A 26,620-nucleotide genomic window follows, 5' to 3' on the forward strand; every position below is an offset into this window, starting at 1 on the left:
TGTGAAGCTCTTTTGCTAACTCTACATAGCCCCTACTGCATTCTCTGTACTAGTGCTGACTGTCACTGGTCTGGTCTAAAAATAAATTGGGCCAAGTATAACACATATGGTGACGTACTACTGTGCGACTGAAGAGAAAAGAGAAAAAAGAAAAAGAAAGACAAACATATTTTTTCGTGTCTCTTTTGATTTGAACAGTTCAGACAGAGAACAGCGCGAGTATCAAAACATTCCCACATTTGACAACTCATCAACATTAACTAGATTCTTCGTTGCAGTCACACAGCTTATACCCCTCCCATTAAGCGACATGTCTGGTCACAAAGGTTCTGCAAACTCGCAGATAAACAACAATCCCTTTTCAGATGACGAAAACGACTTGATAGACCTTGACTTGACGAATCCTTACGCAAACTATAACCCACAGCATGAGTACCCACAAGTGCAAAACTCGAGCCGGGGGCAGCCGATATCCAACCCATTTAACGACCAATTTGTAATATCTGACGACGAGGAGGAAGAAGTGGCTGTTCCCAATGGAAAGCCACCGAGGCCCACAAACAGGCGTAATTCATATTTGAGCTCCAATAACGATTTACTGTCAACCGCTGATTTTATAGGAACCAACAATAATGACTACGTAAACTTGAATAAGGAACAGCCTCGAGATTTTGACATAAGGCATATCTTTCAAAGAGTCAAGAGTAAGATTACCGGCCGAAGCCCGACCATCAGCGACAGGAAGCCAAAAGAACCTAGGGAAATATTTATTATGGATCATAGTGCTAACGCTGGGCTTGGATACTATGGCAATTACATTTCGACAACAAAGTACAATTTCGCTACATTCTTGCCAAAATTTTTATTCGAGCAGTTTAGCAAGTATGCAAACTTGTTCTTTTTGTTTACTTCCATTATCCAACAAGTGCCCCATGTGTCACCGACCAATCGATACACGACTATTGGTACTTTAATTGTGGTATTGTTTGTGTCGGCAATTAAGGAGATTCTGGAAGACTTGAAGCGAGCCAATGCCGACAAGGAACTAAATAATACTCGAGTTTTGGTGCTTGATCCAGTTTCCGGTGACTTTGTGTTGAAAAAGTGGGTCAAGGTTCAGGTTGGTGATGTTGTTAGGGTGAATAATGAGGAACCATTTCCTGCCGATTTGATTTTAATCAGCTCGTCCGAGCCAGAAGGGCTCTGTTACATAGAGACTGCTAATCTTGATGGAGAAACCAACTTGAAAATCAAGCAATCAAGAACAGAAACAGCCCATTTGAAAAGTCCAAGTGAACTAGTACGAGGGTTATCAACCGCAAAAGTAATGTCGGAACAACCAAATTCGTCGTTGTATACATACGAGGGGATACTCAAGGGTGTAGAGAACAGCCGAGATATTCCGTTGTCTCCTGAGCAACTATTACTAAGAGGAGCTACGTTGCGTAATACGCAGTGGGCCAATGGGATTGTAATATTTACTGGTCATGAAACAAAGCTAATGCGGAATGCTACCGCAACTCCTATAAAACGAACTGACGTGGAGCGAATAATTAACCTCCAAATCATTGCTTTATTCTGCGTGTTGATTGTTCTTTCCTTGATTTCGTCAATAGGAAATGTCATTAAAACAAAGGCCAATAGTGGTGACTTGGAGTACTTGCACTTGGAAGGAACTTCATTGGCCAAATTGTTTTTCCAAGATTTGTTGACTTATTGGATATTGTTTTCGAATTTGGTGCCCATTTCGTTGTTTGTAACGGTTGAGTTGATCAAGTATTATCAGGCATTTATGATCGGAAGTGATTTAGACATGTATTATGAGGAATCCGATACTCCCACAGGGGTCAGGACATCCTCTCTTGTTGAAGAGTTGGGACAAATCAATTACATCTTTAGTGACAAAACTGGTACATTAACACGTAACGTTATGGAGTTCAAAGCTTGTTCGATTGGCGGACGATGCTATATTGAAGAAATTCCCGAAGATGGACACGTGCAGGTTATAGATGGCATTGAAATTGGCTATCACACATTCGACGAGTTGCGGTCTGATTTCACCAATAGCTCTTCCCAACAGTCGGCAATTATCAACGAATTCCTCACTTTGTTAAGCACATGCCACACTGTGATCCCTGAAGTTGATGGCGCCAACATTAAATACCAAGCAGCTTCTCCAGACGAAGGTGCATTGGTTCAAGGTGCCGCCGATTTGGGATTCAAATTTATTGTGCGTCGGCCAAAGACTGTTACTGTTGAAAATACCCTTACAAGAATGAAGTCTGAATACGAGTTACTAAACATTTGTGAGTTCAACTCTACAAGAAAGAGAATGTCGGCAATCTTTCGCTGCCCCGATGGGGTCATCAGATTATTTTGTAAAGGTGCTGATACTGTCATATTGGAGCGCCTTTCACAAGAAGAGCCACAACCATTTATTGACTCTACATTGAGACATTTGGAGGATTTTGCAGCCGAAGGATTAAGAACCCTTTGCATTGCGTCGCGCATTGTTTCTGAAGAAGAATATCAACAATGGAGTAAAAAATACTACGATGCTTCCACGTCATTACAAGACCGTAGCGAAAAGATGGACGCTGTTGCCGAACTCATTGAGACTGACTTGTTCCTATTGGGTGCAACTGCCATTGAAGATAAATTGCAAGACGGGGTGCCGGAAACTATACAAACGTTGCAGGATGCGGGTATCAAGATTTGGATTCTAACAGGTGATCGACAAGAAACCGCTATAAACATTGGTATGTCTTGTAAATTGCTAAGCGAAGACATGAATCTTTTAATCGTGAACGAAGAAACGAAAACAAACACGAGGCTAAATCTTCAAGAAAAATTAACGGCAATTCAGGAACATCAGTTTGATGGCGAAGATGGTTCTTTGGAGTCTTCGTTGGCATTGATTATCGACGGCCATTCTCTTGGGTTCGCTTTAGAGCCAGACTTGGAGGATTTGTTGATTGAGTTGGGATCGCGGTGTAGAGCCGTTATATGCTGCCGTGTTTCCCCCTTGCAGAAAGCCCTTGTTGTTAAAATGGTAAAAAGAAAGAAGAAACAGTCCTTGCTTCTTGCCATTGGTGATGGTGCAAATGATGTATCAATGATTCAAGCTGCTCATGTAGGTGTCGGAATAAGTGGAATGGAAGGCATGCAAGCTGCAAGAAGTGCGGATGTCTCCATAGGACAATTCAAGTATTTGAAAAAGTTGTTATTAGTGCATGGATCTTGGTCGTACCAGCGTATCTCCAATGCCATATTGTACTCGTTCTACAAAAACATAGCCTTGTACATGACACAGTTTTGGTTTGTTTTTGCCAATGCATTCTCAGGTCAATCAATTGCGGAGTCGTGGACGCTCACATTCTACAATGTGCTTTTTACCGTGCTTCCTCCAATTGTCATGGGGGTATTTGATCAATTTGTAAGTGCAAGGCAGTTGGTAAGGTATCCACAATTGTATCAGTTGGGACAACAGCGAAAGTTTTTTAACGTCGCTGTGTTTTGGAGCTGGATTGTGAATGGGTTTTACCATTCAGCGGTGATTTTTCTTTGCTCATTTTTCATCTACAGGTACGGCAATGTAATGTCTAGCGGCTTGACAACTGACAACTGGGCCTGGGGAGTTGCTGTATACACTACGTGTACCTTAACAGCGTTGGGTAAGGCTGCTTTGGTGGTGACATTGTGGACAAAATTTACCTTGATTGCTATTCCTGGATCCTTCCTCTTGTGGTTAGCATGGTTCCCTGCGTATGCGACTATTGCTCCATTGATAAATGTTTCTGACGAGTATAGAGGAGTGCTAGCTGCTACTTACCCTTTGCTTACATTCTGGGCAATGGTATTCGGGGTGTCAGTCTTGTGCTTATTAAGAGATTTTGCTTGGAAGTTTTACAAAAGGCAGACCAGTCCCGAGACCTATCACTATGTGCAAGAGATCCAAAAATACAACATACAGGACCAGAGACCACGTATGGAACAATTCCAGAAAGCGATCAGAAAAGTCCGCCAGGTGCAAAGAATTAAGAAACAGAGGGGATTTGCCTTTTCACTGGCAGAGGGAAATGACCAGGAGAAGTTGATGCGGTTGTACGATACTTCGAAGCAAGCGGGTGTATAGGATGTATAAGAAAGCAAGTAGATAATTAGCTTTCATTGTAGCATTGAAAGAAGAGAAAAAACGATAATAAGATATTTAACCAATCTGAGCATTTCATCCACGTGTTGCATATAGAACATTGTACACGAAACATTAGTGGACGATAAAAATAGAGATTGGTTGCAAACACACCAAGACATAATGTGAAGAACTTATTGTTCATTTAATGGTTCCCACAACGATGCCTGTGTGGAAATAAAAAGACAGAGGCGTTGACAAGCAAAGCTGCTCTTTAAACAGGAAGTAGATTTCTCTACCTCAATAAAGAGAGATCATTCAATGTTTATATATATTAAATTTATAACACTAACCACCAAGGTAATACGAATTCCGGTTAGGTATACAACCGAGATCAATTCTAAAGAAAAAAAAAAAATAATATAATAAAGCTATACAAACGTTTCTATGGAGCATTAGTACATTCCCAATCAGTAGGCTCATAAGCATCAGGTTGGTCAACTAGCACTACTTCTTCAGGAGTCAATTCAAAATCATTGACATCCAAATTAGGTTTCAATCTCGAAGGAGTTTTAGTCTTGGGTAATGGAATGTATCCCTTTTGCAACGACCATTTAATCAAAATTTGTGCTGGTGACTTGTTATACTTCTTCATAATTGCTTGGAAATTGGGGCTATCTTCTTGCAACTTGTATCCGTGGGTCAATGGTGCGTAAGCCTCCACGTGAATATCCTTACTCAAACACCACAGTGCCAAGTCTTGGCGCATGCACCAAGGACTTATCTCTATTTGGTTAATAGCCGGTGGTGTTTCGATTTCTGGATCTTGGAGGATCTCTTCAATGTGATGTTGTCCGTAGTTTGATACCCCGATATTTTTTACCTTACCTTCCTTCAATGCCTGTTCCATAACCTTGTAGCTTTCTAACCGTTTTTCTTTACCGGGTAATGGCGAATGAATCAACAACAAGTCAATGTACTTCAATGGTCCTATTTGCTGCATCATAGTACTAATTGCTTTTTCGGTATTGGTTTTCCCAAGTTGACTATTCCATAATTTCGTGGTGTAAAATACATCTGAACGTTTGACTTCTGGGTGTTCACTCAAATATTTGGCAATACCGTCAATAACCTCTTGTTCGTTTCCATAGAGTACAGCAGTATCGAAATGGCGATATCCGGCATCCAAAGCTTCATACACGAGCTTGCTGGTTTGTGCTGTAGGGATATTGTAGCATCCTAAACCAATTGATGGGATTTTGTTGCCACTGTTTAATTGAATGAGTCTGTATGACATGATGTAGTTGTTTTTGGATACTTTCTCCTAGCTGTGCTGGCATCGACAAGTCAATCTTAACTCTTATATAGTCTAGCTTTCCTAATCATTGAATTGCTATCGAAAGAAAATGCTCCGAAGACCTTCAATACTGAGGTCAGGATGCAAGACAATACTGAGGTTGTGATGTTTATTGTTCTTGCCTTTGCTGTTCCTTCTAGAAGAGACTACAAAATTTACACAATTATAACCATTGCTCTCGGTAGCTATTACAATAGTTATGCAATTGTCCCCATTTTACCGATTTGTGCGTGTGTGTGTTTATTTGTATGCCGGACTTCCATTTAAAGATTCTGCATAATGCACTTGTGAGTATGCACGTCAATCAAACACTACAGTAAGGTGCCCATAGTCAAGATCCAGAAATTCGAATTATAAAGCGCAGTAACCTGGCATTTTTGACGAGAGACAAATGTATCTCTGGATAGAGGCAGTATTGTATAGTTTACCAATTCTCTCCATTCCGACGCCTCTTCAAGTATATTAAATAAAGGCTCAAAAATATGTTGCAAAAGTCCCATAGTTAGGAGCCATTCTGCAACTCAATGGCCAGACCTACTGTGGCTTCCCAAAGACCTCGATTGTGATCATGATAGTCTTTATGACAACATATTCAAAACTCAGCCCCATACAATTATTTGTCTTTGTTTTTTCAAAGTTTTGCAAAACTTTACGTACAAAATTTTGTATTGGGAACACCAATAAATGGATTGGTGCTTGCACTATACCTACATACCTTGTGTTTTCAAAATATGTTATTAAGTAGAGAATTATCTTTTCAGCGGTATATTTTAGACCTGTAGAAGAGGAAATTGAAGATGCGTCTTAACTATGGGAATATTTTCATTGGCCCATCTACTAACCTTAATACAACGTCAGCAAGTTCAAACTTTGCAACTCACATTACCATGATATAGCCTATCTACATGCTTCTTAAATGGGTAGTTACTTTCGTACGTTGTAGTTTCGTCCGTGATTGATGATCTCACTGTATGACAATAATAATTTACTACGTATAAAAGCTTCTCTGCCATTTCACGCGCAGAATGACACTAAATTTTCCCTCCTTTTGCCTGTCTATATATCCCAAACATGCAACAACCAAGTCATACACAGCCGGCAATCACATTTGATGATTATGTGCATTATGCTGCCCCCAAATCCTCCAATATCAGAGCCGTATTTCCACCAGCTGCGGTGACTTTAGGGAGAAACGCTTTTGATAGATATGGAGACCAAATTTCAGATTTTGAAATCATCTCCTGCAACGGTGATCGCATACCAGTATCAATGGCCACTTTGATCGACCGATGGGGGAAATACTTTGTATCATTGCTTTCGAAGGGGTATGTTCTGGCGGTTGAGGATTTTGAATCTGAAAAGAGTCAGGAACTGAAGTCGAAGGAGACCTTGGGAAAGACTCACGTTGACATTCCCCGTTTTAGAATCCCATTTCAAGAATCAACGGAATCAGTGGGTGATGCATATTCAGATGATACCAATCGAAGGTCCATTTGGTCAATGTCGACAGAGTCACAACAATCAAGAAACAATTCAACCAACGAGAGTCAACGCAAGGATTCAGTGCCCACTTTTCAACACGAAAGCTTATTCATCGATGATATTCCACCACAACTACCACCGCCAACAGAACCAATTCCAGCAGTGCCAAGTTCCCCAAGAACATCATTTAGGCCTGGAAGTTCTCCCAGAGCTTCATTGTTGAACACATTGTCAGTTTTGCGTCGTATTAGTAATGATAACGGTGTAGGTAATGACGGCTATGATATTGGTAGTGGCGACAATGGTGGTAGTGGCAATAATGGCGGTAATAGCAGTAATGATGGTGATGATAATGGTGGCGGTGATAATAACACTGGTGATGATGAGGAAGAAGACGACGATTATCACCCGCTTTTTGGTTTTGAAGAAGAAAGATTCCCCTTGGAGCCATCTTTGATACCGCGTAAGCTATACATTCCGTTTTCTACCAACACAGTAAAGGCATTTTGTGAGTTCTTCTACACAGGTCAAGTGGGGAATAAATGGGCATTAGCGCCAACGTTGTTAGACAATTTAGTCATTGCCAAATTTTACCGTGTGCCATTGTTGTATGACTTGATTTGTGAGGTGTTGCTTGACGTGATACGAAGAAGAGAGAGTGTGTTGTTGAAGGAACTACCTAACGCAGAGGAATACGCCCAAGTTGTTGAATCCATAGACAACGGCATCGTTAGTAAGACATGGTTGAGGCAACTATGCGAGAGCACTGAGCCTGTGCGTGAGCTGGACGGAGAAACAATGGCATATTTGGATGTGGAGGACTTGAATACACCTGCACTCAGATTCAAGTCAGTATTTGATAAGTCTGTGCCGATGCAATCAGAGAGCAAGAGTGAAGAGATGCCTGATGAGTCTAAAAACAAAATGAATACAATAACTGTTGAAGAATTGGTAAACCCAGACTCACCATGCCCCTCTGATCAAGTGATTGAGGTGATTCACGAGGCCGCGACATTGGTAACTGAAGTGAGGATTGTTTTAAGAACGATGATGTTGTTGAAATATACAGATAAGAAGAGTTGAGTTTGCAGCAATCTATATATGGTTTTGTAGTTACATATATACTTATCTGGTTAAATATGTAATTGTAAAACGAGTCGTTGCAGCCATGACAGTTTGCGCTTTTGTACTTTGCTTTTTTAATTATTTTCCCAATTAATATTAAAACTGTCCTAATTAGGAAAATACAAATACAAAAATAATAAATAAACAAAACAGCAATCAAAACAATTATTTTTCTCTCTTTGTGTAACTTGTGTATTCAAACAACCAAAAAGAAGGTGTGGGACGAAATTATATGTCACACTGTGGAACTTGGGCACTATAACCTAGGGACTAGCCATTGAGCCACAGACGCACTGAAATTGGATCCTCTGCTATCTTAATGTTTAAAGTATTTCACTCCAGAAGATAGAAATACTTGCGAAAGGTGTGCCCTGTTGGTAGAGCTTTAAAGGAGCAAGCACGTCATAGTTGTCATTGGCTTCTGCGTCTATATTCTACATTAACCTACGTCTCTAAACCACACACACACACACACACACAGACACGCATGTTCACATTAAATACTTTTACTATCTTTCTATTTTTGCTGTTGTTTAATTTTTGTGACAATAGCGAAAATTCCAAGTCACTCAAAATTTTAAAAAATTCCATTTGTTCTTCGAAAACTCAATTCCATTTTCAATTTCAATTGCATTTTTCTTCTTTCACATTTTTTCTTTTGGTCAATTCGACTACTCTTATCACAACAGTTAACAATGTCAGAGACTGCTGCAGTGAATTCAACAGCTGCTAAGAAGCAGCCTCCTCAAAGTAGATTAAAGCAGTTGACTAGTGCCTCCTCGTGGGTCTCTCCCTTTAGAAGTCAAGCCGACGAACAAGATGCCAAATCCAAGAAGAAGGTTAATTTGTATAAGCAATTCAAGGATGACAACAAAGTTGAACACATCAAGGTCCCTGCCAAGTTTGCCCACCATCCTACTTTAGAAGCTGAAGCAAAAAAGAAGAAGAAGCAAGCAAAGTCGACAAACTCAACAAAAAAGACTGGAGACGAAAAGGCAAAGAAGACAACAGACGACAAGGCTAAAACAGAGGAGCAGAAGCTCGAGGATGAGTCAAAGGAAAAGTTGGTAACCGATGAGCCATCTACCGCTGCTGCAGAGGAGCAAAACCTCGAGGATGAGTCAAAGGAAAAGTTGGTAACCGATGAGCCATCTACCGCTGCTGCAGAGGAGCAAAACCTCGAGGATGAGTCAAAGGAAAAGTTGGTAACCGATGAGCCATCTACTGCTGCTGCAGAGGAGCCAAAGGGGAAAGCAACCACCGACGAGGGATTGGAAAGAAAGCAAACCAACGAGTCCAGAGAAACATTGCTTAAGGATGAAGATCAAGCCGAAGATCCTTCAGAAAAGGCAAAAGAGGACTTTGAAGCAGCCGAAGCCGATATTGAAAACGCCAAAAAAGAGGCTGATGATCAAGAAGCCCAAGTTGAACAGCACTTGGAAGGTGACGACGAGATTGTCGAAAATATCAAGGAAAACCCAGTTGATATTTCATCTCCACCCCAAACAAAGTACGAACCTGTTGAGAAACCAAACAAGGAAATTTTGGAGAAATTAAAAGACAAGCCAGTCTTGTTAAAACACTACCAAGAATTGAATGCCACAGCCGTTGGGTCTCTTGCAAATGACTTAGATGACCCCAAGAAGGTTATTGAGTTGGGTTCTGGTTTGAGGATGACTCAAGCTCAATTGTTGGATATGGCAGCAAAGAGAGTTGCCCCAGTGATTACTTCAATCAATGACGAAGTTTCTAAAACTAGACAGGAGGATGAAATCAAGAGACAACAAATCTTGGACCAAAAAGTAAAGAAGCACGAAGGAAAGTTGAAATCTGATTTTGACAAGTATGCAGCAAAGGTGGCCAAGAGGAAAGAAACTTTTAACCATGAAATTGAACGCAAATTGGCCGACATTGCTAACTTGGTTAAAACCTCCGACGACAATGCTGCAAAGTTTGAAAAAAAGACCAAAGATGAAATCGAAACAGCAGCCAAAGAGTACGAAGAACGTGAAAACAAGGCCGTTGAAAAGCACGCTTCTGATAAGGAAACCATTGAAAAGAATCATGACGAGTTAATAGCAACCAAAAAGCAAGAGTTGGAGGACGCCAAAACGGGACAAGAGACGGCTGCTCAAGAGATTGAAGATTTGAAACAAAAAAGGATTGACTTTACTGAAAAGAACTCCGAATTGGACACCGAAATAGAACGGTTAAAGAGTAAGTTGGAGGAGGAAAAGGCCAAGTTACAAGAATTGAGGTCTCAACATGATTCTCATCAAGATGCAATTGAGGTAAACCAAAATCAAAGCAAAGAGTTGAATGAAAAGATTGGTGGTTACCAAAAGGATATTGATGACAAAAAAACCACCCACAAGGGCTTGGTTGCTGAAGTTGGAGTTTTGGGTGCTGCTTTGGGTGCATTTGCAGCAAAATTAGCCGATGTCAACTCAGATAAAACGGACAGGACTGAGAGGCTCACTGAAGCAAAGAATAAGCACATTGCTTGGCAAAAAGATAAGGATCACTTTGCTGAAGAGGCTGCAAGAGAACATGAACGTCAAAGAGCGCAAGCAACCCAAGAGTACGAGACCAGAAAGCACCAAGAGGAGTTGGAAAGAAAGAGACAAAAGGAAGAGCAGGAAAGACTTGAAAAGGAAGAGCAAGAGAGGCAAGCCAAGTTGGAAGAAGAGGAAAGAAAAAGACAAGCTCAGTTAGAGGCCGAGGAAAAAGAAAGACAGGCCAAACTCGAGGAGGAAGAGAGACAAAGAAAGGCTGAAGAAGAAGCAAAGGCCAAGGAACTCAAGGAGAAGCAAGAGAAGGAAGCAGCTGTTGCTGAAAAGCTCAGGCAAAAAGAAGCCAAGCAGAGGAATTTAGAAGAGGAAAGGAACAAGCATGATTCCATTTTCCAACAAGGTACCTACAGCGGTGATGAGTCAACCTACCAAAATGCCCAAAAGCAGAGGTTGGGGGATGAAATTACAAATTTGCAAAAGATTAAGGAGTTGAGAGAGGAGAGGGCTACTTTCACCGGAGAGGATCCAAAAAGTGATGACCTTGAGAAGTTGATCAAGGAAAGGCAAAAGGCGATCAAAAAGATTGAAAACAAGCAGTCACAAGCACCTTTAAAAGAACTGGCAGTAGCTGAAGAACCAACATCAAGTAAGAATTTGGTTGCTTCTGGCACTGGTGCTGCTGCCGGGACTGTATTTGGACAAGATTTGATTGAAAAACAATCGAAATTGCCAAGTGCACAAGAAAACCCAAGTGCCGACTACGACACGAAGAAGAAGAATGCTCTTTACGGCGATGCTGAAAAGTCAGTCCCAAAGATTGAGGATGATACAAAGAAGGAACCAAAAGATAAGAGGGCTGGTTTAGGATCTGCAGCTCTTGCAGCTGGTGCTGTAGGTGCTGGATCTGGTGCTGGAGTAGGAGCAGCAACCAAATCTTCTGAAAACGCTGCACCCTTGAGCAAAGAGAGATCAAATAGTCTTACTGACAGGTTTAAAGGATGGGGAAGAAGACTTTCCTCCAAAGACAAGATCCCAACTGAAAAGTCTAAAGAGAAGGCCCTAACTGCCTCGAAAGAACCAAGAGATAGCAATGTAGGTGTGTCCTCAAAGGACACTGACAACAAACCTGCCATTGTTTCCAAGAATGATACCGGAAAAGAGAACAACATAGCTGCTGCGCCCAAAGGTAATGACATAGTCGGAGGAGTCAATGCAAATGATATTGAAGACAAAACAGGCTCAGCGCGTGTAATTCCTAAAGGGAGTCAAACTATTGGTGGGGTGAATGCTAATGATATCGAATCAAAGGACACTCACGGTCACAGTGCCGCTATCGCAGCTGGCGCTAACCTGAACGATAGAGATGATTCATCCTGGGATGTTCACTCGGTATATGAACTCGTATCTGACGGCGAATTCGAAGCAAACAAGAATGATCCTAATTACTTTGCGGTTAATGAAGCCGACTACAATAAACACAAGGAGCTGGAGAAAAATTTTCATCTCTTCGATAAGATTCATTAATTTTAGTTTAATTTTTTATATCGTTTTTTTATTAATCAAATGTGATTTTCTTACCCGAGGACGGCACAATAGCCGCACTAGCTCTCTGAGCTGTAGCCAACGCAACTGACGACTTTTCTCTCTTTTGTGGCCTTTCTTGCGGTCTCTCTCTATACTGTCTCTTATTAACCTGTGGCGTGATTTCAGGGGCCTCACTCGCAAATTCCTGTCTTTCTTGCGTCTCGTTTTGTGTATGACTCTTTGGTCTCCTCTTGGATCTGTCTTCACCATATTCCAACCTTAGTTTCCTATTTAACATCGTTTTAGCAAGCTTTGAGTTCATTGCAGTGGTGGCGCCGTCTTCGTTCTTAAAATCGACAAAAGCAAAACCCTTACATTTACCAGTATCTTGAAAAGTTGCCATCCTGATCCTAGCAATTTCTCCACAATGCTGGAAATGCTCCTGTAGGTTATCTTCTGTTGTGTCAAAGCTCAAGTTACCGACAAACAAGATCCGGCTAGGTGGTAACTTGCTTTCTTTTTCAGGGCGACCTTCGAACGAAGTGGCATTTTTGATCAACAAGTTTCGTCCATTCAAATTCTGTTCACTTAGCTCTATCAATTTGTTGACTTGCTCTTCGTTTTGTACATCAACATAGGCAAATCCTTTAATCTGGTTACCCTTTTTAGGAACATTAACTCTGGTAATTTCATCTTCTTTCACTGATGACTTACCAACCAAGAACCGCACAAGATCTTCTTTGCTCGTGTCAAATGACAAGTTTCCTATCCAAACACCGTACTTTGATTTCTCGGCCTTCTGTTCTGATTCCTGTACAGTTGTAATTTTGGGGGCTGGCTCTTCCTCTAGTTTTCCCTTCTTGGCCAAACGTTTTTGTTTTTTAGACAAAGGAATAGATGCATTCAAGTCAATTTCCAACTCGTCAAAAGAATCTCCTTTCCTCTTTCTGGTTACTTGCTCGGAACTGGTCTCATCTGAATCGTGCTTGGTCATTGCTGGAGATGAGTAAGTGCATCGATCGCATCTCATTTGACCTTTTTTTTTTTTTTTTCTTTCCTTTTCTTTTCTTTTTTTACATGCTCTACGAGTAAAGCTCTATGCAATAGATTACAAGCTAAAAACAGATTAAATAAAGCTCAGCTATCCTCAACAAACTCAGACCATAACCACTTTCGCCACAACTCCCCTGACTCTGATATAATGTTGTCAATAAAATTTATCTTGTGTTTGTCGTTTCGCATATCATTGGATATGATGATGTTATTAATCGGTGTTTCTTCTTTTGGCAGAAGCGGTGGCGAGCCGTTCCTTGAAGTCGAATTCGAGTTAAACGTTTGACTTGATCGCTTTCTCGACTTTTGATTATATTTGTAAGATTTGGACGGGAGTCTCGATAGGAATTGTCTAATCTCGTGCTGGTCAAGTTCCACCAACGTGTTTTCTTTCGACTTGAGCAAAGATACCGAAATGAATATCAAGGCAACATGGGGGTCAATTCTTGAGAAGGGGATAGATAGGCTTGGACAATTCTTGTTCTCCTTTGAATCACTTGGTGAGGAAGGATCGGCAGATGTTTGCAAAAGATCGGATTTCGATATATGAAGTTCGTTGTTCAACTCGTTGATTAAATCCCTAAAAGAGTTTCTTCTTGGGTCGATGCTGGGTGTTTCATTCTCTCCAGACCCAACTGTCCAAAACACATCAGGACCCAACTTCTGCAAAGTGTTTCTGTTCACATAGTTTAGCTTTTCGTAGTAGTAGTTAAAGCTTCGTTTCGGATTCTTGAGCCTCCAGCCTAAAAGAAAATCCCAAATTCGCCCGCGATCGTGCTTCGACCACACTTTAGTCCCGCAAAACTTAAGCCACCATATTAACCATTCATCATCCAGACAGCCAAATTTGGTCAATATTTGCTCCTCGTGGAAATGCTGGGCAAGCTCAGGAAGCAACTTACGAAAACAAAATATGAAAAGGGAAACTCTTTGTTCAATTGTGCCCCCAGTTATCGGCAATGTTGTCTTGTTCATCTTTGACTGTTTTCTCTCATCCTTGTGATCATTCTTATCAGAAGTAGACTCATTCTCACTTGACGCTTTCGCTGCTGGGTCAGGGCAATGCAATAGCACCAACACCAATCTTTCATAAACGTCGTGGAAACTCATGTTTGAAATCGTTTCGTTTTTATATATCAAATCATCAAGATACTTGTCCAAACCTGGGATATGGTCGATATAGTTTGAGTAGTCGTCAACAACACTAGCAATCAATGATGACCCCTTTTGTGAATGGTCCCTCCCAACCAAAACCCACGGTGTTTTCGGTATTGGTGGGAACCACTCTGCCAAATTCAATGCCATCCATGATAGCGATGTATCATACTTGATGATCTTTGCCCATTTGAGGGTAAACTTTAGCACCGAGCTCTCCAACGTGTGAATGATTTCTTTTTCAATTGGTGTCAACTCGTGTGATTTCAAGTAGTAGAGTCGTTGGATATACCTGGCGATATCCTTTTTAATTTTCTTTTCAATCTCAGTGCTGGCATCTGAATCTTTTCGACTCTCGGATCTTGTTTCATAATCGCTTTCCGACTGACTGAGATACCCTTTTGAGGACGACGAAGTTTCCTTACTCGAGGTACTCTCCACATCACTCGCTTCATTGATGATCTCATTATCCGGTTGAATGAATGGTTCCAAGACAAACGGATGGTATTTCAATAAAATGGGCCACACTTTAAATCGGAGAAACGGAGGTATTCCTTTCTGTCTGGCAATTAAGGCTAATCCATGATGGTTTTTTGTCCTTAAATATTCTTTACATAGGTTGAAGATTTCCAAGTCGTAGTTAAAAGATGGTTTGTGGTCGTCTGTTTGATAAGAAGGCGACCCGCCCTTTGATTCCAAGTCACCTTGTTCCTCATCACTCATGGATTTAGTTGAAGTAGTTTTCTCTGAAGGAAGTTCGGCATATTTCTCATCAGACAATTCGGATGAAGCTGTAGAAGCAGTTGGTAAAGTCAAGCTTGAGGAGAAGTTCTTTTCCATCATTTGGGAAAGCATTATTAAAAAAAAAAAGAATATGTCAAACAAAAATACGCTGAATATGGGTGCAGTTCTTTCGTGGAATTGGAAACGTATTTCAAAGTGTTAGCGATAGTTTGTGACACTTGGCGTTATTTCTTGAACGGTGTGTTGCTATATTTGATATGTGAAACTGGACGTATATTTGTATAATGTAATCAAGACGTAGAAACCATCCAAATGTGATGAATTCTACAGGGCAATTTCTGTGAATAAAAAGGGATTGGCGTTAAAACATTGTTGAGATTGTTTGACACTTCTTATTATTATTGTAATTTAAGTTGAAAGGGAGAAACCGCTTGTGTAAAGTGGGAATAAAATGCCCTAGGCCGTTGACTTTGCAAAGTGGAAAGAGGTGAGTCTGTAAAGTGGAATTTCAGCACTGATTTAAATTTATTTTTTTTTCTTTCCATCCGTTGGAAGAAGACTGAGAAGAACGAGAAAAAAATAAAAAAAAAAAAAATAAAAGAGTCGTGTGAGTTTGTTATGTAGAGAAATGTAATGTAACCCTAAACAAACCAAAACAAAACAAAAACGCCCTGTAGGATGGGATATATATTCCCTTTTTTAAGTTGCTGTAAGGAATAGTAAGTCTTGGATCAAGGTGTGGCTAAATAAAAGTAAAAATTCTATTTTACAAATTATATCTTTACATTAGATGATACATATTCCTATGGGATGTTTTCCAGTTAGTTAGTGAAATGCTTCTTCTTTGATCAACTGTCTTGTGAATTTTCTCACACGACACTACCCGGAACAAAACTAAAATTATCGGATATTAGACTTTGCCGGGTTGCAAAACATTGCTCCAATGACTCGTGAGGCGAATGGCCGGTTTTGCACTTCAAAGACACTTGGCTTTGTAATAAATCAACTTAGTTGTTCTCGTCAGTAGACTTTATTTAACGATTTCGGTTTCATATATCTAAATTTGAAAACATGAGACTTGATTTAGCCTCCATTTAGCTCCCCCACGAAGGTGTTAGAGATACACCAACCTTATTCTCCAAGACCTCAGTTCCAAAACGACTCTTCGATCTTTGTTTAATAGATTCGAAGTGACAATGGACCTTACTTTATCTCATTATACAAGTTTGGTTTCTTCTACCTCAGGCTTGATGGCCATATGATACTATTTTATCGTGCAAGTATAATGAGGGGATGGGGGAACAATCTCTACTGTTGAGTTTTGAACGTAGCAAGAGAACCGGTTTGTCTTGTTCAAGTGCCTTTAGAAAACTCCACCGTGTAATTGGGTTCTCCCTTTCAGCATCTCAGAGTACAAAGAGTAAAAAATTGGTTTCGCGTGTTGTAAGTTTGCAACCACAGCCAGGATTGCGTGAGTGTACCGAGTTGCAATACGATGCCTTCTGGTGTAAGCCGGTATATCGAATTTACATCATTAAAGATAACTTTGAATCATCTGAAAGCTAACCAGTAGAGTTCAAGAAAAAAATCCCTTCGAGGTGGACACAACGACTACACCCATTTAGTCCAGTCTAATTGCAACTAACAAAACAAACACAAGTGAAAGTGAACACCAGTGGATTAACCTATTAGGTTACCTTTTCGAGACTGCTGTTTACTGCAGTATCAAAACTCGAACTGTGGATAGTATTCGTAGTACATTGTAGATACAAAGAAACCATTCCTGCTTATGCCTGTTCTGATTCTAAAGTTCCGTTCGTTTAAAAGCGTTTTTCCCACCAAGCGTGTTAGAATTGAATAATTATGATGTGAGCCTATAGGACAAGTGTTGGCACGCCTGGTACATGTCGATTGCTGGATGGTCATCAATTAATACGCAAAAATAGGGGTTCAGTAGGTATATGACTATCTAGGGATACCAGATTAGACTTACCACCTAGCCAAAAAGGCTACTACCTCCCAACGTGACCTAAGCCAGCGCTTCGGTGTTCATTTCAGCCTCGTCAATATTCACCCACTCACAGTATGCATGACGGCTAAATTTTTACAGCAATAATGAATGAAAAAAAAAAGAAATTTAAGAACTAAAAACAGAGAGAAAAAAAAAAGAAATTTCAAAGTTTGTAAAAAATAGGAGATAACCACAAAAGAATATAAGGTAGTGTACTATTGCACAATGTTTTTAAAAAATGGCAAGATTATAAAAAGGGGAGATAGAACGAAGATCGGAACAAACATTGTTTGCCACTCAAAAGTCAACAACACTTTTAATTCAAGAGTAAACAAATTACAACACAACAATACTACAACAACTCAATCAATCAAATTCAATAGATCAGAGTAATTAATAAACTAAAGCATAATGCAAATTTTCGTTAAAACTTTGACTGGTAAGACCATCACCTTGGAGGTAGAATCCTCCGACACCATTGACAATGTCAAGTCTAAGATCCAAGATAAAGAAGGTATTCCACCAGACCAACAGAGATTAATTTTCGCTGGTAAACAATTAGAAGACGGTAGAACCTTGTCTGACTACAACATTCAAAAAGAATCCACTTTGCACTTGGTGTTGAGATTAAGAGGTGGTTTTTAGGCTTTGATAGAGAAAAGTTTGCACTACATAGTCTTATAATATTTTCTAATTAAACTACTTTGCTAATTCAACTCTAACAACATTTGATTTCTCAACTCTAGAAAGCTCCTCTAATGTCGATTTAATGAGGTTCTGATTTCCAGTCTCAATCAAAATCGGTAACAACTCCTTTGATAATCGAATAAACTCCAACTTTACTGACTCCAAAGCATCAACATCCAAACATTGTTCTTTCAAAACCGTCCAAGTTTGAATCAAATCGGGTTCAATGTCGCTGTTACTCCTTGGTAAGCTCTTGACAATCTTTCTAAACAATTCGGTAATCTTAATTTGGGACCTCCAAGTGGTTGAAACCGCAGATTTAAAAAGTTTTCTCATCTCTTCAAATATGAAATGGAAAAGGTTGACTTCACCCAATTCGTAATAGAACGTAACCCCCAAATTGTGAAATAATTCCAAAACCCTCTCTTCGCTTTTCGAACCTATTTTGGTTCCTCGTTCAGCATCAGTCATCTCTTCATCACTATCATCATCTTTACCTCTCGTCTCACGTTGCAAGATGTCCTTCATAACTTCTACATAGCATTCGATAAGCTGCTGGTTAGTATGGAACTCATGGATGAACGTTCCACTCTTTTGCACTGCTAAACGCTGGTACCTCTTATTTCTTCTCTTAATTTCGGTGTGTATGGTTCTCTCAATAGCGTCAAGCAAGTCACCATGTTCCAACAAGTACTTCCTGTTCAAGATTGAGAAATCAACCAAAGCTCCAAAAACATATTCCTTACCTTCCCATGATTTACCCTTGTTGGAATCAATCAATAATTGAATCAATTCTTCAATGTTTTTGTCAGAAAAGTGACCAGAACCCCCAAACGCAAGACAAAGATGGCACACGGCTCTTGCCAACGTTGCCCTGATCGAAAATTCGTTAGACTTCAAGTACTTCTTTGCATAATCAAGTATTTCAGTCGAATACAACCTAATCGCTGAATCACCGGCTGTATGTTCCGTCCACTCCAAATCAAAATTGCGCTTCACTGGTTCAAGTTCATCAAATCTTCCAATGAAAGCCAAGGGCAAGAACGCCGACGCAACAACACTGAATTGATCCCCAGAGTATTTGGACACACAATTGCTTGCATTCGACGCTAATAATCTCGATCGCTCATCACCCGTTTCTTTGGGCTCAAAATACATTTTCGCAATCTTGTCCGAGTACTTGATGATTGCTTCTACAGGACAAATGCGGCAAATATACCCAGCTGCGGCGGCGTAGCAAGACGACACGGTGTTATTTCTATCCTTGATTTGGCTTGAAGCAATTTCCAATAGTTTGGAGCTGTAGGGTTTCATAAATGTATGGTAGTTCATCACCAATGTAATCAACACCTTTGAGCCGCTCACTTTGGAAGGTAATCCAACTCCATGCTTAACACTACGTTCCAATTTGGTCAAGAATTCTGGCATTGCCTTCTCGTCCAATTGGCTTAATAAGAATTCAATCGCATCCATCAACAGGGACTTCCCAACATTTTGCAATCGTTTTGCATCAAACTCTTGGTTATCAATATTGAAATTACCTGCATTAAGAGCCAAGTAGTTCACCACTTCGGGCTCCAACGTGGAAAAAAGATTGATGAAATTTTCAATTAAATCAGCAATATAAGGTTTCAATGCCTTGCTTTTTGTTTTGCATAGTTTCAACAACGTCTTGATGGAAAAATCTTTAATGTCTTGGGAGTCAGAAATAATTCCCTTGTTTCCAAGTAAAAACAGAATCAATCTGCCCAAAACTTCTTGACTTTCTGAGGTGCTTGAATCCTTTTCTAAAGCTCTTGTTAAGATCGTCACCAATGCCCTTGTTAACTTCAGCCCTTCCTTTCGAACGCTCTCCTTTATATCATCCATTACTCGAAAACTCATTGTCCAAATCTCCTCAATCTTTGCCTCGTATCGAGTCAACTCGACAATTTGCAATAGATCACACATAGCCGTGGCGCTTGCTTGTCGTACTCTCCACTCTTTTTTACCCATACCAGTCAACAATTCATTCAAAATCAGATCAAAATTATCTTTGATGATGCGGGTGGGGTCATTTACCAATGAGTTCCAAATCGACTCCATTGATTGGGAAACGCTGGTGTAAGGGTCGTATCTGTACCGGTATAGTTTTGGAATGAGTCTCTGGGCAAACTTTGCATTACTAGATAGCATCTGATCTAAGGAGGATTGAGACAAGATGGATTCCAACCCATAGGCAATGCCTCGCCGTGAAGACCACAACGTGGAAGACTTGGTCAAAGACATGAATTTGTAAACTAGACTTGGATCTCCGGCGTCTTGTGCCAAGTTCAATACATCCTTGTATGTCGAAATTGACCCATCATTAGTCTTTAATACATCAGGCTCGAATAATGTTGTATCGTTTTGAACACTTCCAGCAATGTATGAACTGGCATCAGATTGTGTAAATGACTTTAATAAGGATTTTACCGATAATTCTTTGAATTCCGCATCACCCAATTCATAAACCAAAGCCAACCCTCTTGAAGCAGAGTCTTGGACAATTTCGTCTTTATCTGCCAAGAACCTCATAAAGCAATAGTGCAATTCGATTAGCCTCTGTTGAATCTCATCCAAATGGCCACAATGTTGCACTAGGGACAAGAGCCATATACATCCCGCACGTCTCAAAGAAGGCTTGGTATCTCTACAAGCTGCGATAACGACGTTCAAAATGATAGGCAATCGTGCTGTATCTCTTGGTAGGCTCTTGATGTCCACTTCAGGAATATCAAGTTTGTGTTGCAAAAGCTTAGACTCCCAACCAGAAGAAGTAATAACAAATGCTTCAGCAGAAGCAAAAATTGACTCGATCTCTTTCGAATTGTGGAATTCATAAATTGCTCGCTCATCTTCAGTTAGTTCATCGATGGTGCTATGCTTTCCCACTAATGCAAGATAACCCAAAGCTAGTACACTCTTTTCATCAAATTTTTTCAGTTTAGCCCGAGCGCCTGACTTGATTTTGTTGAGGGACTCCTTGACATTGTCCGTCATGGAGTCTTTAAATACCCCAAACATTGCCAATTGGGAAACCAGATCAATAGCTAAACTGTACGTTGACTGTTGTTGAGACAACTCAATAATGCTCTCAAGCAAGTTTTTCAAACCCAAACACGAAATCGATTTATATCTGCCCCTAGCTGACAACCTTGATAAGACATAACTCTGTGCTAATATAGCTGCAGATTTATTTTGGACACTTTCGAGACTATCTAATAGACAGTTCACCTGTTGCTCATCTTTTGACGGGTGGCTTCCAATAATACCCAAGATTTTGCAAACATCACCTATCGATTCATCACGTATGGACGTTTGACGAATCAAGGACATCAACTGTTCTTCCCTTCCCGAACATGCTTCAACTATGTCAGAAGAGGCGAAAGTGAGTAGTTGGCAAATAGACCGACCGTAAAAAATGCTGCGCACAAATTTAGAATCACTTTTAAACTGTCCAGAAAGAGCTTCAAAACAAAGGGATAGAAGCTTATTCACACCCTCTTTGATGTCACGATTTTTCATCTCTTCAATAACCAAGTTTCTTACCGTGTCATTCAACTCCAATGCCTTTTCCAAACGCACAGACCAGCTTTCGTCCAAAGTAATCACAGTCTTGTTACACCTCAATGCTTCCATTACCAAAATTTGCACAGCAAACTCTATTGCCCTTGGGAGTGTATCAAATAATGGTGAGTAAATATTCTCCGCAAGCTCGGTCGCAATAGTATTCACAAACTCGGTAAACTTTGGAAACACGGCTGCAGATTCATTCCCTAATAGATGAGATGTGGATTTGAACTCGCTGGAATTATTAGCATGCAAGAGGTTAAACCAGTGAGGATGCAACCCCCTATTAGACTCTTCAAGAATCTCGGAACTGTATTCTTTACCTGTTCCAGCAATGCATATCATTCTAGCAAAGGTGTCACTGAATGGAAATGCTAAGTTTATGAACTTTACGAGAATATACCTTCCCATTATTGTGTGAGACAGGCGATTCAAAAAATATTCTCTGGCCATCTCCCTCAAAGCCATTTTGTTTGTGCTGCTTATATTATTCAAATGGCTTGACAACCCTGATAAGACATCTTGAATGGAAACCTTTACTTCTGCATCTTCTTGGTCTATGGCTTCAAGCAAAAACGATACATAAGACCAGTCATTGATAAAAATTGCCGGTGCCGACTGCAATATTCTTCCCAAGGTTTCATATTTGGACCGCTTCTCAGTGAAAACTGCCGAATTGTATGAAGTATCGTTAGAGCTAGCCTCATTAGCAAGACTCAGTCGAAGATCATTTGCAATATCAGTTGTAAACTCTTTAAATCCTTTTTCATTCTTGTTTGTTTTTAAAAGCTTGTCAATGAGATCCGTTGAAAGCTTTCTCAACTTGAGCGATGGAGACTTTAAGCCGATTTTGCATACTTCAATAACATCCCCATTCTTTCCGATTGACACACTCTTTAAAAAAAGTTGCATAATTTTAAGTCTGAGATTCCAATCATTGGGGGTTGATCTGTTGGCATCCAAGAATATTCCAACAAGAAAGTTTATGAGGTTTGTTCCGGTGTAGAGAGTTATCTCGTCAACATTAATATCCAACGTTCTGAGTGACTTTTCCGACGCTTCACCAATCGCAGAAGATGGATCCGCCGAAGCAACCAAAAACGGCAAGACAATTTGATCACTAGCGAATCCCGATTTCAAAAATTGAAGCAACGAAAGTTTCGTGGCGGCCAATTCTGAATTACTTTGAAAATTGACCCCCGCATCAGTTGTGAAGTACTTTATATCTTCTTCACTCAAGCCAATTGTTACCTTTGTCGTTGACTCCATCGTAAACATTAAAAATTTAGCTACTTTAAAGGCGAGATATTGCTCATTCTTCTTGTCTAATGCTCTTCTTTGCTCCTTGAACTCGTCCGACTCAGGATCAAGAGCTTTCCAAGTCTTGAGCAACTTACATAAAATCCCAAACATACGTGCCGCAATGGATTCCGGAAGATCTGACATTCGCTCAACCACCAAAGGAACTAGCGCTCTTTTCTCGTCTTCGCTGATTCTGTCAACGCCTCGGGATACAAATAACGCCGAGTATAATCTCACCGAGGTTGAATCTAAGCCAGGTTTCAAACTGGGACTCTTGACCTGGTCAATTAGGGCCTTAACTGGCAATTGAAGGTTTCTTGTCGCAGTTATTCTTGGAATGACATGTTGTATGATTTTGAAAACTAGTTGTCGTACTTGTGCGTCTGGACTTGCAAGCTTCAACAACACTGGAGGTAGGTAAATCTTTAATGCATTCTCCAATTGTGCATTACTCTCTGCCAAAGCAATTCGTAGCTCCACCTTGTTTAGTAAGGATATCTCTTGTTCGGCCATGGTGGTTTGGAAGTAGAAAAATAGTGGCAAAAAAGAGAAGAAAAAATAAAAAAAAAAAACATTAGTTCGCGTTTTTTGCAATTCCATACAGTCTCCATACATTATGTACTCTTATATTCTCGCAAAATGACGGGCACAGATGAAGGTGGCAATGCGCCGAGCTCGGTGATGACTTTATTTATATACTCTGGGGGCGTCAAGTCGTACATTATATTCAAGATGTTCAACGTTGGGAGGGATTTCCAATTTTGCAACGGCAGCTCTTCCTTTTCATCAGCACTTTCCTTCTTCTCCTTTGAATTTTCCGCTCTTGCCTGCTTCAAAAACTGTTCCAAAGCAAAGGTCTTCTTTTGAGGTGGCCTTCTGCTATTTTCTGTGTTTATCAAATCATCGGGGTCTGCTAATTCGTTGCTTGTCACTGAATCCAACTGCACCTTGTCAGAAAATTTTATCGACTCGCAGCACGTCAACACAGGAATGTTTCTTGTGTGGCTCATCATGGCAATCATTGCCGTACCAACTCTTGAAAATAGGCGACCGTTGGATAACATCGCATGTGCACCCAAGAAAACACAGTCAACATCGTCCAACAAGGAAGATGACAACGCATTGAGCAAAACGTAGTGTACACTGATATACTTTTGCGTTATTGGAACCTCCTCACCTGAATCGCTTACGCATTTGGTTCTCAGTAATTGTCGCAACAACGTTTTCCCTTCAAATAAAGGTCTTGAATCAACAATGACCAAGGTAAACTTTTTTCCCTGCTCCACAGCACAGAATTTGAATAGATCCTCCAAAACTTGTGAATGGCCGTAGGTGAGAATTGTGGTTCCATTAGTGACGTGTTTTGCCGCACTTTGAACAATCAATTGGTCTGAAAGTTCAACCTTTTCTCTCAAAAAGTCGTCAATCTTTTGGAAGAGTAGCTCTTTTGCTTGGGATTCGGAAGCATCTATAGAAACATGCGAAATTTCTTGTTTCAACCATCTTATAGCATTGCCCATCGATACTGACAAGGGTCTTCCAGACTTGAGAAACTCAATTTGATGCGACAAGTGCCCAGTCAAGTGCCTAGTTAAAGCTGTATTTTCCGGAGTTTTATAATCGACAATGACTTGCTGAAACACTCGAAGCATATTGACCAATCTTGCCAGTGATCCTACAATAGTATAACTCGAGTACTTTAATGTCAAGGCAATAATTGCGGGATGAACAATGTGCGATATTGCAGGCGAAGATGCGTTCCTCTGCTCGCGAGTTTCCAAGTGTCCAAACAAATGTGGCACCTTCTTATCTGTCTTGATAAGTGCTTGATTCAATTGCTTTTTCAAATTCGACGCGGTGTTGGACGTCGCCGATTGTGATTGCTTCTTCTTCTCGTCCGCTAGTTGTCGTTGTTGTTCCACTGTAATACCATTTTTCTCTTTCTGAGCTGCTCTCTTTGCCGCTTTTTCCTTCTTTTTCAACTCCTTGAGCTCTTTGTTTGATAGTTTCTTTTCCTCTTCAGGTTCTACAGGTTTCGTTTGTACTCCAGTGTCTGCCATCTTCTTTGCTAAATGTTATAGGATAAGTCATACAGCCAAAAATTTTTTTTTATTTTTTCAAGTTGAATCTTCTGATGTGCGCTACCAAATTAAAGATGAAACGAAGAAGAGATCAAACCAATACAAAATTAACTCCTACGGAGGCATACTCGAACGCTAGCTATGAGAATGGCTCTATATGATTGAGTACCCGAAGGAAGGAGAATCAAATCAACCATCTCACCAATGCGCCACGTTTTTATCACCATGGCAACGACAGGACAACTGCATCTTAGAACCCAATTGACATATTACGCATCATTGCTAATGCTGAAGTCAAAAACCAGTCAGTTCCTTTCATTTACTTCCTTTGCTATGCAGAACAGGAATTGAAACAAGCCACGCAACAGCCAAGTCAAAGTATAAATCTAGAAGAATGAGACAAGAGTACAAGGCATGGCTCATATTTGTACACTTGTATACACAATTAATTTGCTCCAGTTCAATTTTTTTTTTCTTTTTCGCATCTTTTTGGAAAACCTAAAGCACAAAACCTTTTTGTTCTGTCTTTCTTCTTCTCTAATAGCAAAAAAAGATCAAAAATGACAATGAAATAACATTGCAACCCTTCTGGCACACTGCAGCTCCCAATGGCAGTGAGCCAGGACGCCTAAAACAGCTAACAGGCAGCAAATACCTGGACCATTTCTGACTAGGACTACAATTCTGGGCGTTTATCTCCAGAAAAGCTCAGCTAACACAACGCCAATGGTGATTTGGCACATTCCTCTTCACGATTATTAAAAACCTACCGACCTTTTTCCGCCTATAAAAAAAGGATGCGAATCAACACCATGAGGGAAGTGTACTTACTTTACCACTTAAGTGTATTTAAGTGTGGTTTGGTATCTGTTGTGTTTTCGTTGAAGGTTCTCATTTATTGTTGGTTACCGCATCTGTTTACGCGTTTGTTCGTAGAGAAAACATATACAGTCTTTTTATTTTTGTTTCATACTAGTGTGACATAATTGTTCATACCAACGCGATATTTATTTTTCATACTATGAGGACATAATTTTTCATACCAGTGCGACATAAATTTTCATACTAAGACGACATAAATTTTCAAACCATGTTATTACCCAAAACAATCTCCACACTTCTGACCAAATTGAGCCTGATGCTGTGGAATTAGGGCATTTAGATTAAAAGTATGACATAATATCAAATCATTTTTTTTTTGTTTGAGCTTTGTCCTCTTATACTGTCCTCTCTTGAACGCTTTTGCAGTCAATTTCTCAAGCCAAAAGCTGTCTCCTTCCTATTTCCAAGGGTCCATACTGTTTAGAAAGATTTCTTCTCTAAACAGTATGGTATAAAGCTACTAGCATGCTTACAGAATCCTTGATAGCTTTCTAAGGTTATCTTCGCTGTTGCTTCTCTTACCCTTGGAGTTAATTGTTCTTTTGAACGACAATGGTGTTGTGGAATGATTCTCATATAAATGAATTTGAATAGTTGGAAAGAAGTGAATTGCCAATAGGGCCAGTCTGACGATCTTTTCATCGGTAGATCGATTTTACAAAGTGGTATTCAATTCAAACGCTATTGTAAGGTCGAGAGCTCAAGAAATGGTCAGCATTTAGAGACATGCTAAAATTTTTGGGCACGCATTGTCAACCGCATAATAACATATCAACACTGTTTACTGAAGGAGTACCTTGCACCTGAGTCGTCAAGAGATTAATAGCAAATGCATTATTAGCAAGGTATGAAAATACTATACATAAAATTAATCTTTCATGCGACACTCTCTCAGACATTCTGCCTTACCACTGCCTTTTTAAGACATTCATACTGATCCCGGTTCAATGGCTTCGGCTCAAAATCCTGCAACTTGAGGAA

General features: G+C 40.1%; 9 protein-coding genes across 9 annotated transcripts; 4 read left to right on the top strand and 5 right to left on the bottom strand. All coding sequences in view use genetic code 12, as the record gives it.

Moving 5' to 3' along the window:
* Positions 1-310: 310 nt before the first annotated feature.
* Positions 311-4,135, top strand: CANMA_001085 (aminophospholipid-translocating P4-type ATPase; the record flags this gene model as incomplete). Its single annotated transcript, XM_051813018.1, has 1 exon — positions 311-4,135. One exon carries the CDS (start codon positions 311-313, stop codon positions 4,133-4,135), a length of 3,825 nt encoding a protein of 1,274 aa, XP_051673312.1.
* A 442-nt stretch (positions 4,136-4,577) lies between these two features.
* Positions 4,578-5,429, bottom strand: CANMA_001086 (aldo-keto reductase superfamily protein; the record flags this gene model as incomplete). Its single annotated transcript, XM_051813019.1, has 1 exon — positions 4,578-5,429. One exon carries the CDS (start codon positions 5,427-5,429, stop codon positions 4,578-4,580), a length of 852 nt encoding a protein of 283 aa, XP_051673313.1.
* Positions 5,430-6,560: 1,131 nt separating this feature from the next.
* MDS3 (Mds3p) lies at positions 6,561-8,054 on the top strand (the record flags this gene model as incomplete). The annotated part of the gene is made up of 1 exon (XM_051813020.1): positions 6,561-8,054. One exon carries the CDS (start codon positions 6,561-6,563, stop codon positions 8,052-8,054), a length of 1,494 nt encoding a protein of 497 aa, XP_051673314.1.
* A 737-nt stretch (positions 8,055-8,791) lies between these two features.
* Positions 8,792-12,133, top strand: SLK19 (Slk19p; the record flags this gene model as incomplete). The annotated part of the gene is made up of 1 exon (XM_051813021.1): positions 8,792-12,133. One exon carries the CDS (start codon positions 8,792-8,794, stop codon positions 12,131-12,133), a length of 3,342 nt encoding a protein of 1,113 aa, XP_051673315.1.
* Positions 12,134-12,164: 31 nt separating this feature from the next.
* Positions 12,165-13,127, bottom strand: NOP13 (Nop13p; the record flags this gene model as incomplete). The annotated part of the gene is made up of 1 exon (XM_051813022.1): positions 12,165-13,127. One exon carries the CDS (start codon positions 13,125-13,127, stop codon positions 12,165-12,167), a length of 963 nt encoding a protein of 320 aa, XP_051673316.1.
* Positions 13,128-13,270: 143 nt separating this feature from the next.
* On the bottom strand, positions 13,271-15,184 carry CANMA_001090 (uncharacterized protein; the record flags this gene model as incomplete). Its single annotated transcript, XM_051813024.1, has 1 exon — positions 13,271-15,184. One exon carries the CDS (start codon positions 15,182-15,184, stop codon positions 13,271-13,273), a length of 1,914 nt encoding a protein of 637 aa, XP_051673317.1.
* A 2,323-nt stretch (positions 15,185-17,507) lies between these two features.
* On the top strand, positions 17,508-17,741 carry UBI4 (ubiquitin; the record flags this gene model as incomplete). Its single annotated transcript, XM_051813025.1, has 1 exon — positions 17,508-17,741. The coding sequence occupies one exon, from the start codon at positions 17,508-17,510 to the stop codon at positions 17,739-17,741; it is 234 nt and encodes a 77-aa protein (XP_051673318.1).
* Positions 17,742-17,795: 54 nt separating this feature from the next.
* Positions 17,796-23,189, bottom strand: ECM29 (Ecm29p; the record flags this gene model as incomplete). The annotated part of the gene is made up of 1 exon (XM_051813026.1): positions 17,796-23,189. The coding sequence occupies one exon, from the start codon at positions 23,187-23,189 to the stop codon at positions 17,796-17,798; it is 5,394 nt and encodes a 1,797-aa protein (XP_051673319.1).
* A 101-nt stretch (positions 23,190-23,290) lies between these two features.
* GCD2 (translation initiation factor eIF2B subunit delta) lies at positions 23,291-24,736 on the bottom strand (the record flags this gene model as incomplete). The annotated part of the gene is made up of 1 exon (XM_051813027.1): positions 23,291-24,736. The coding sequence occupies one exon, from the start codon at positions 24,734-24,736 to the stop codon at positions 23,291-23,293; it is 1,446 nt and encodes a 481-aa protein (XP_051673320.1).
* Between the last annotated feature and the right edge of the window lie 1,884 nt (positions 24,737-26,620).

The sequence above is a fragment of the Candida margitis genome (assembly GCF_024628925.1).
Source record: "Candida margitis strain CBS 14175 chromosome Unknown scaffold44, whole genome shotgun sequence".
In the NCBI taxonomy this organism is placed as follows: Eukaryota; Fungi; Ascomycota; class Pichiomycetes; order Serinales; family Debaryomycetaceae; genus Lodderomyces; species Lodderomyces margitis.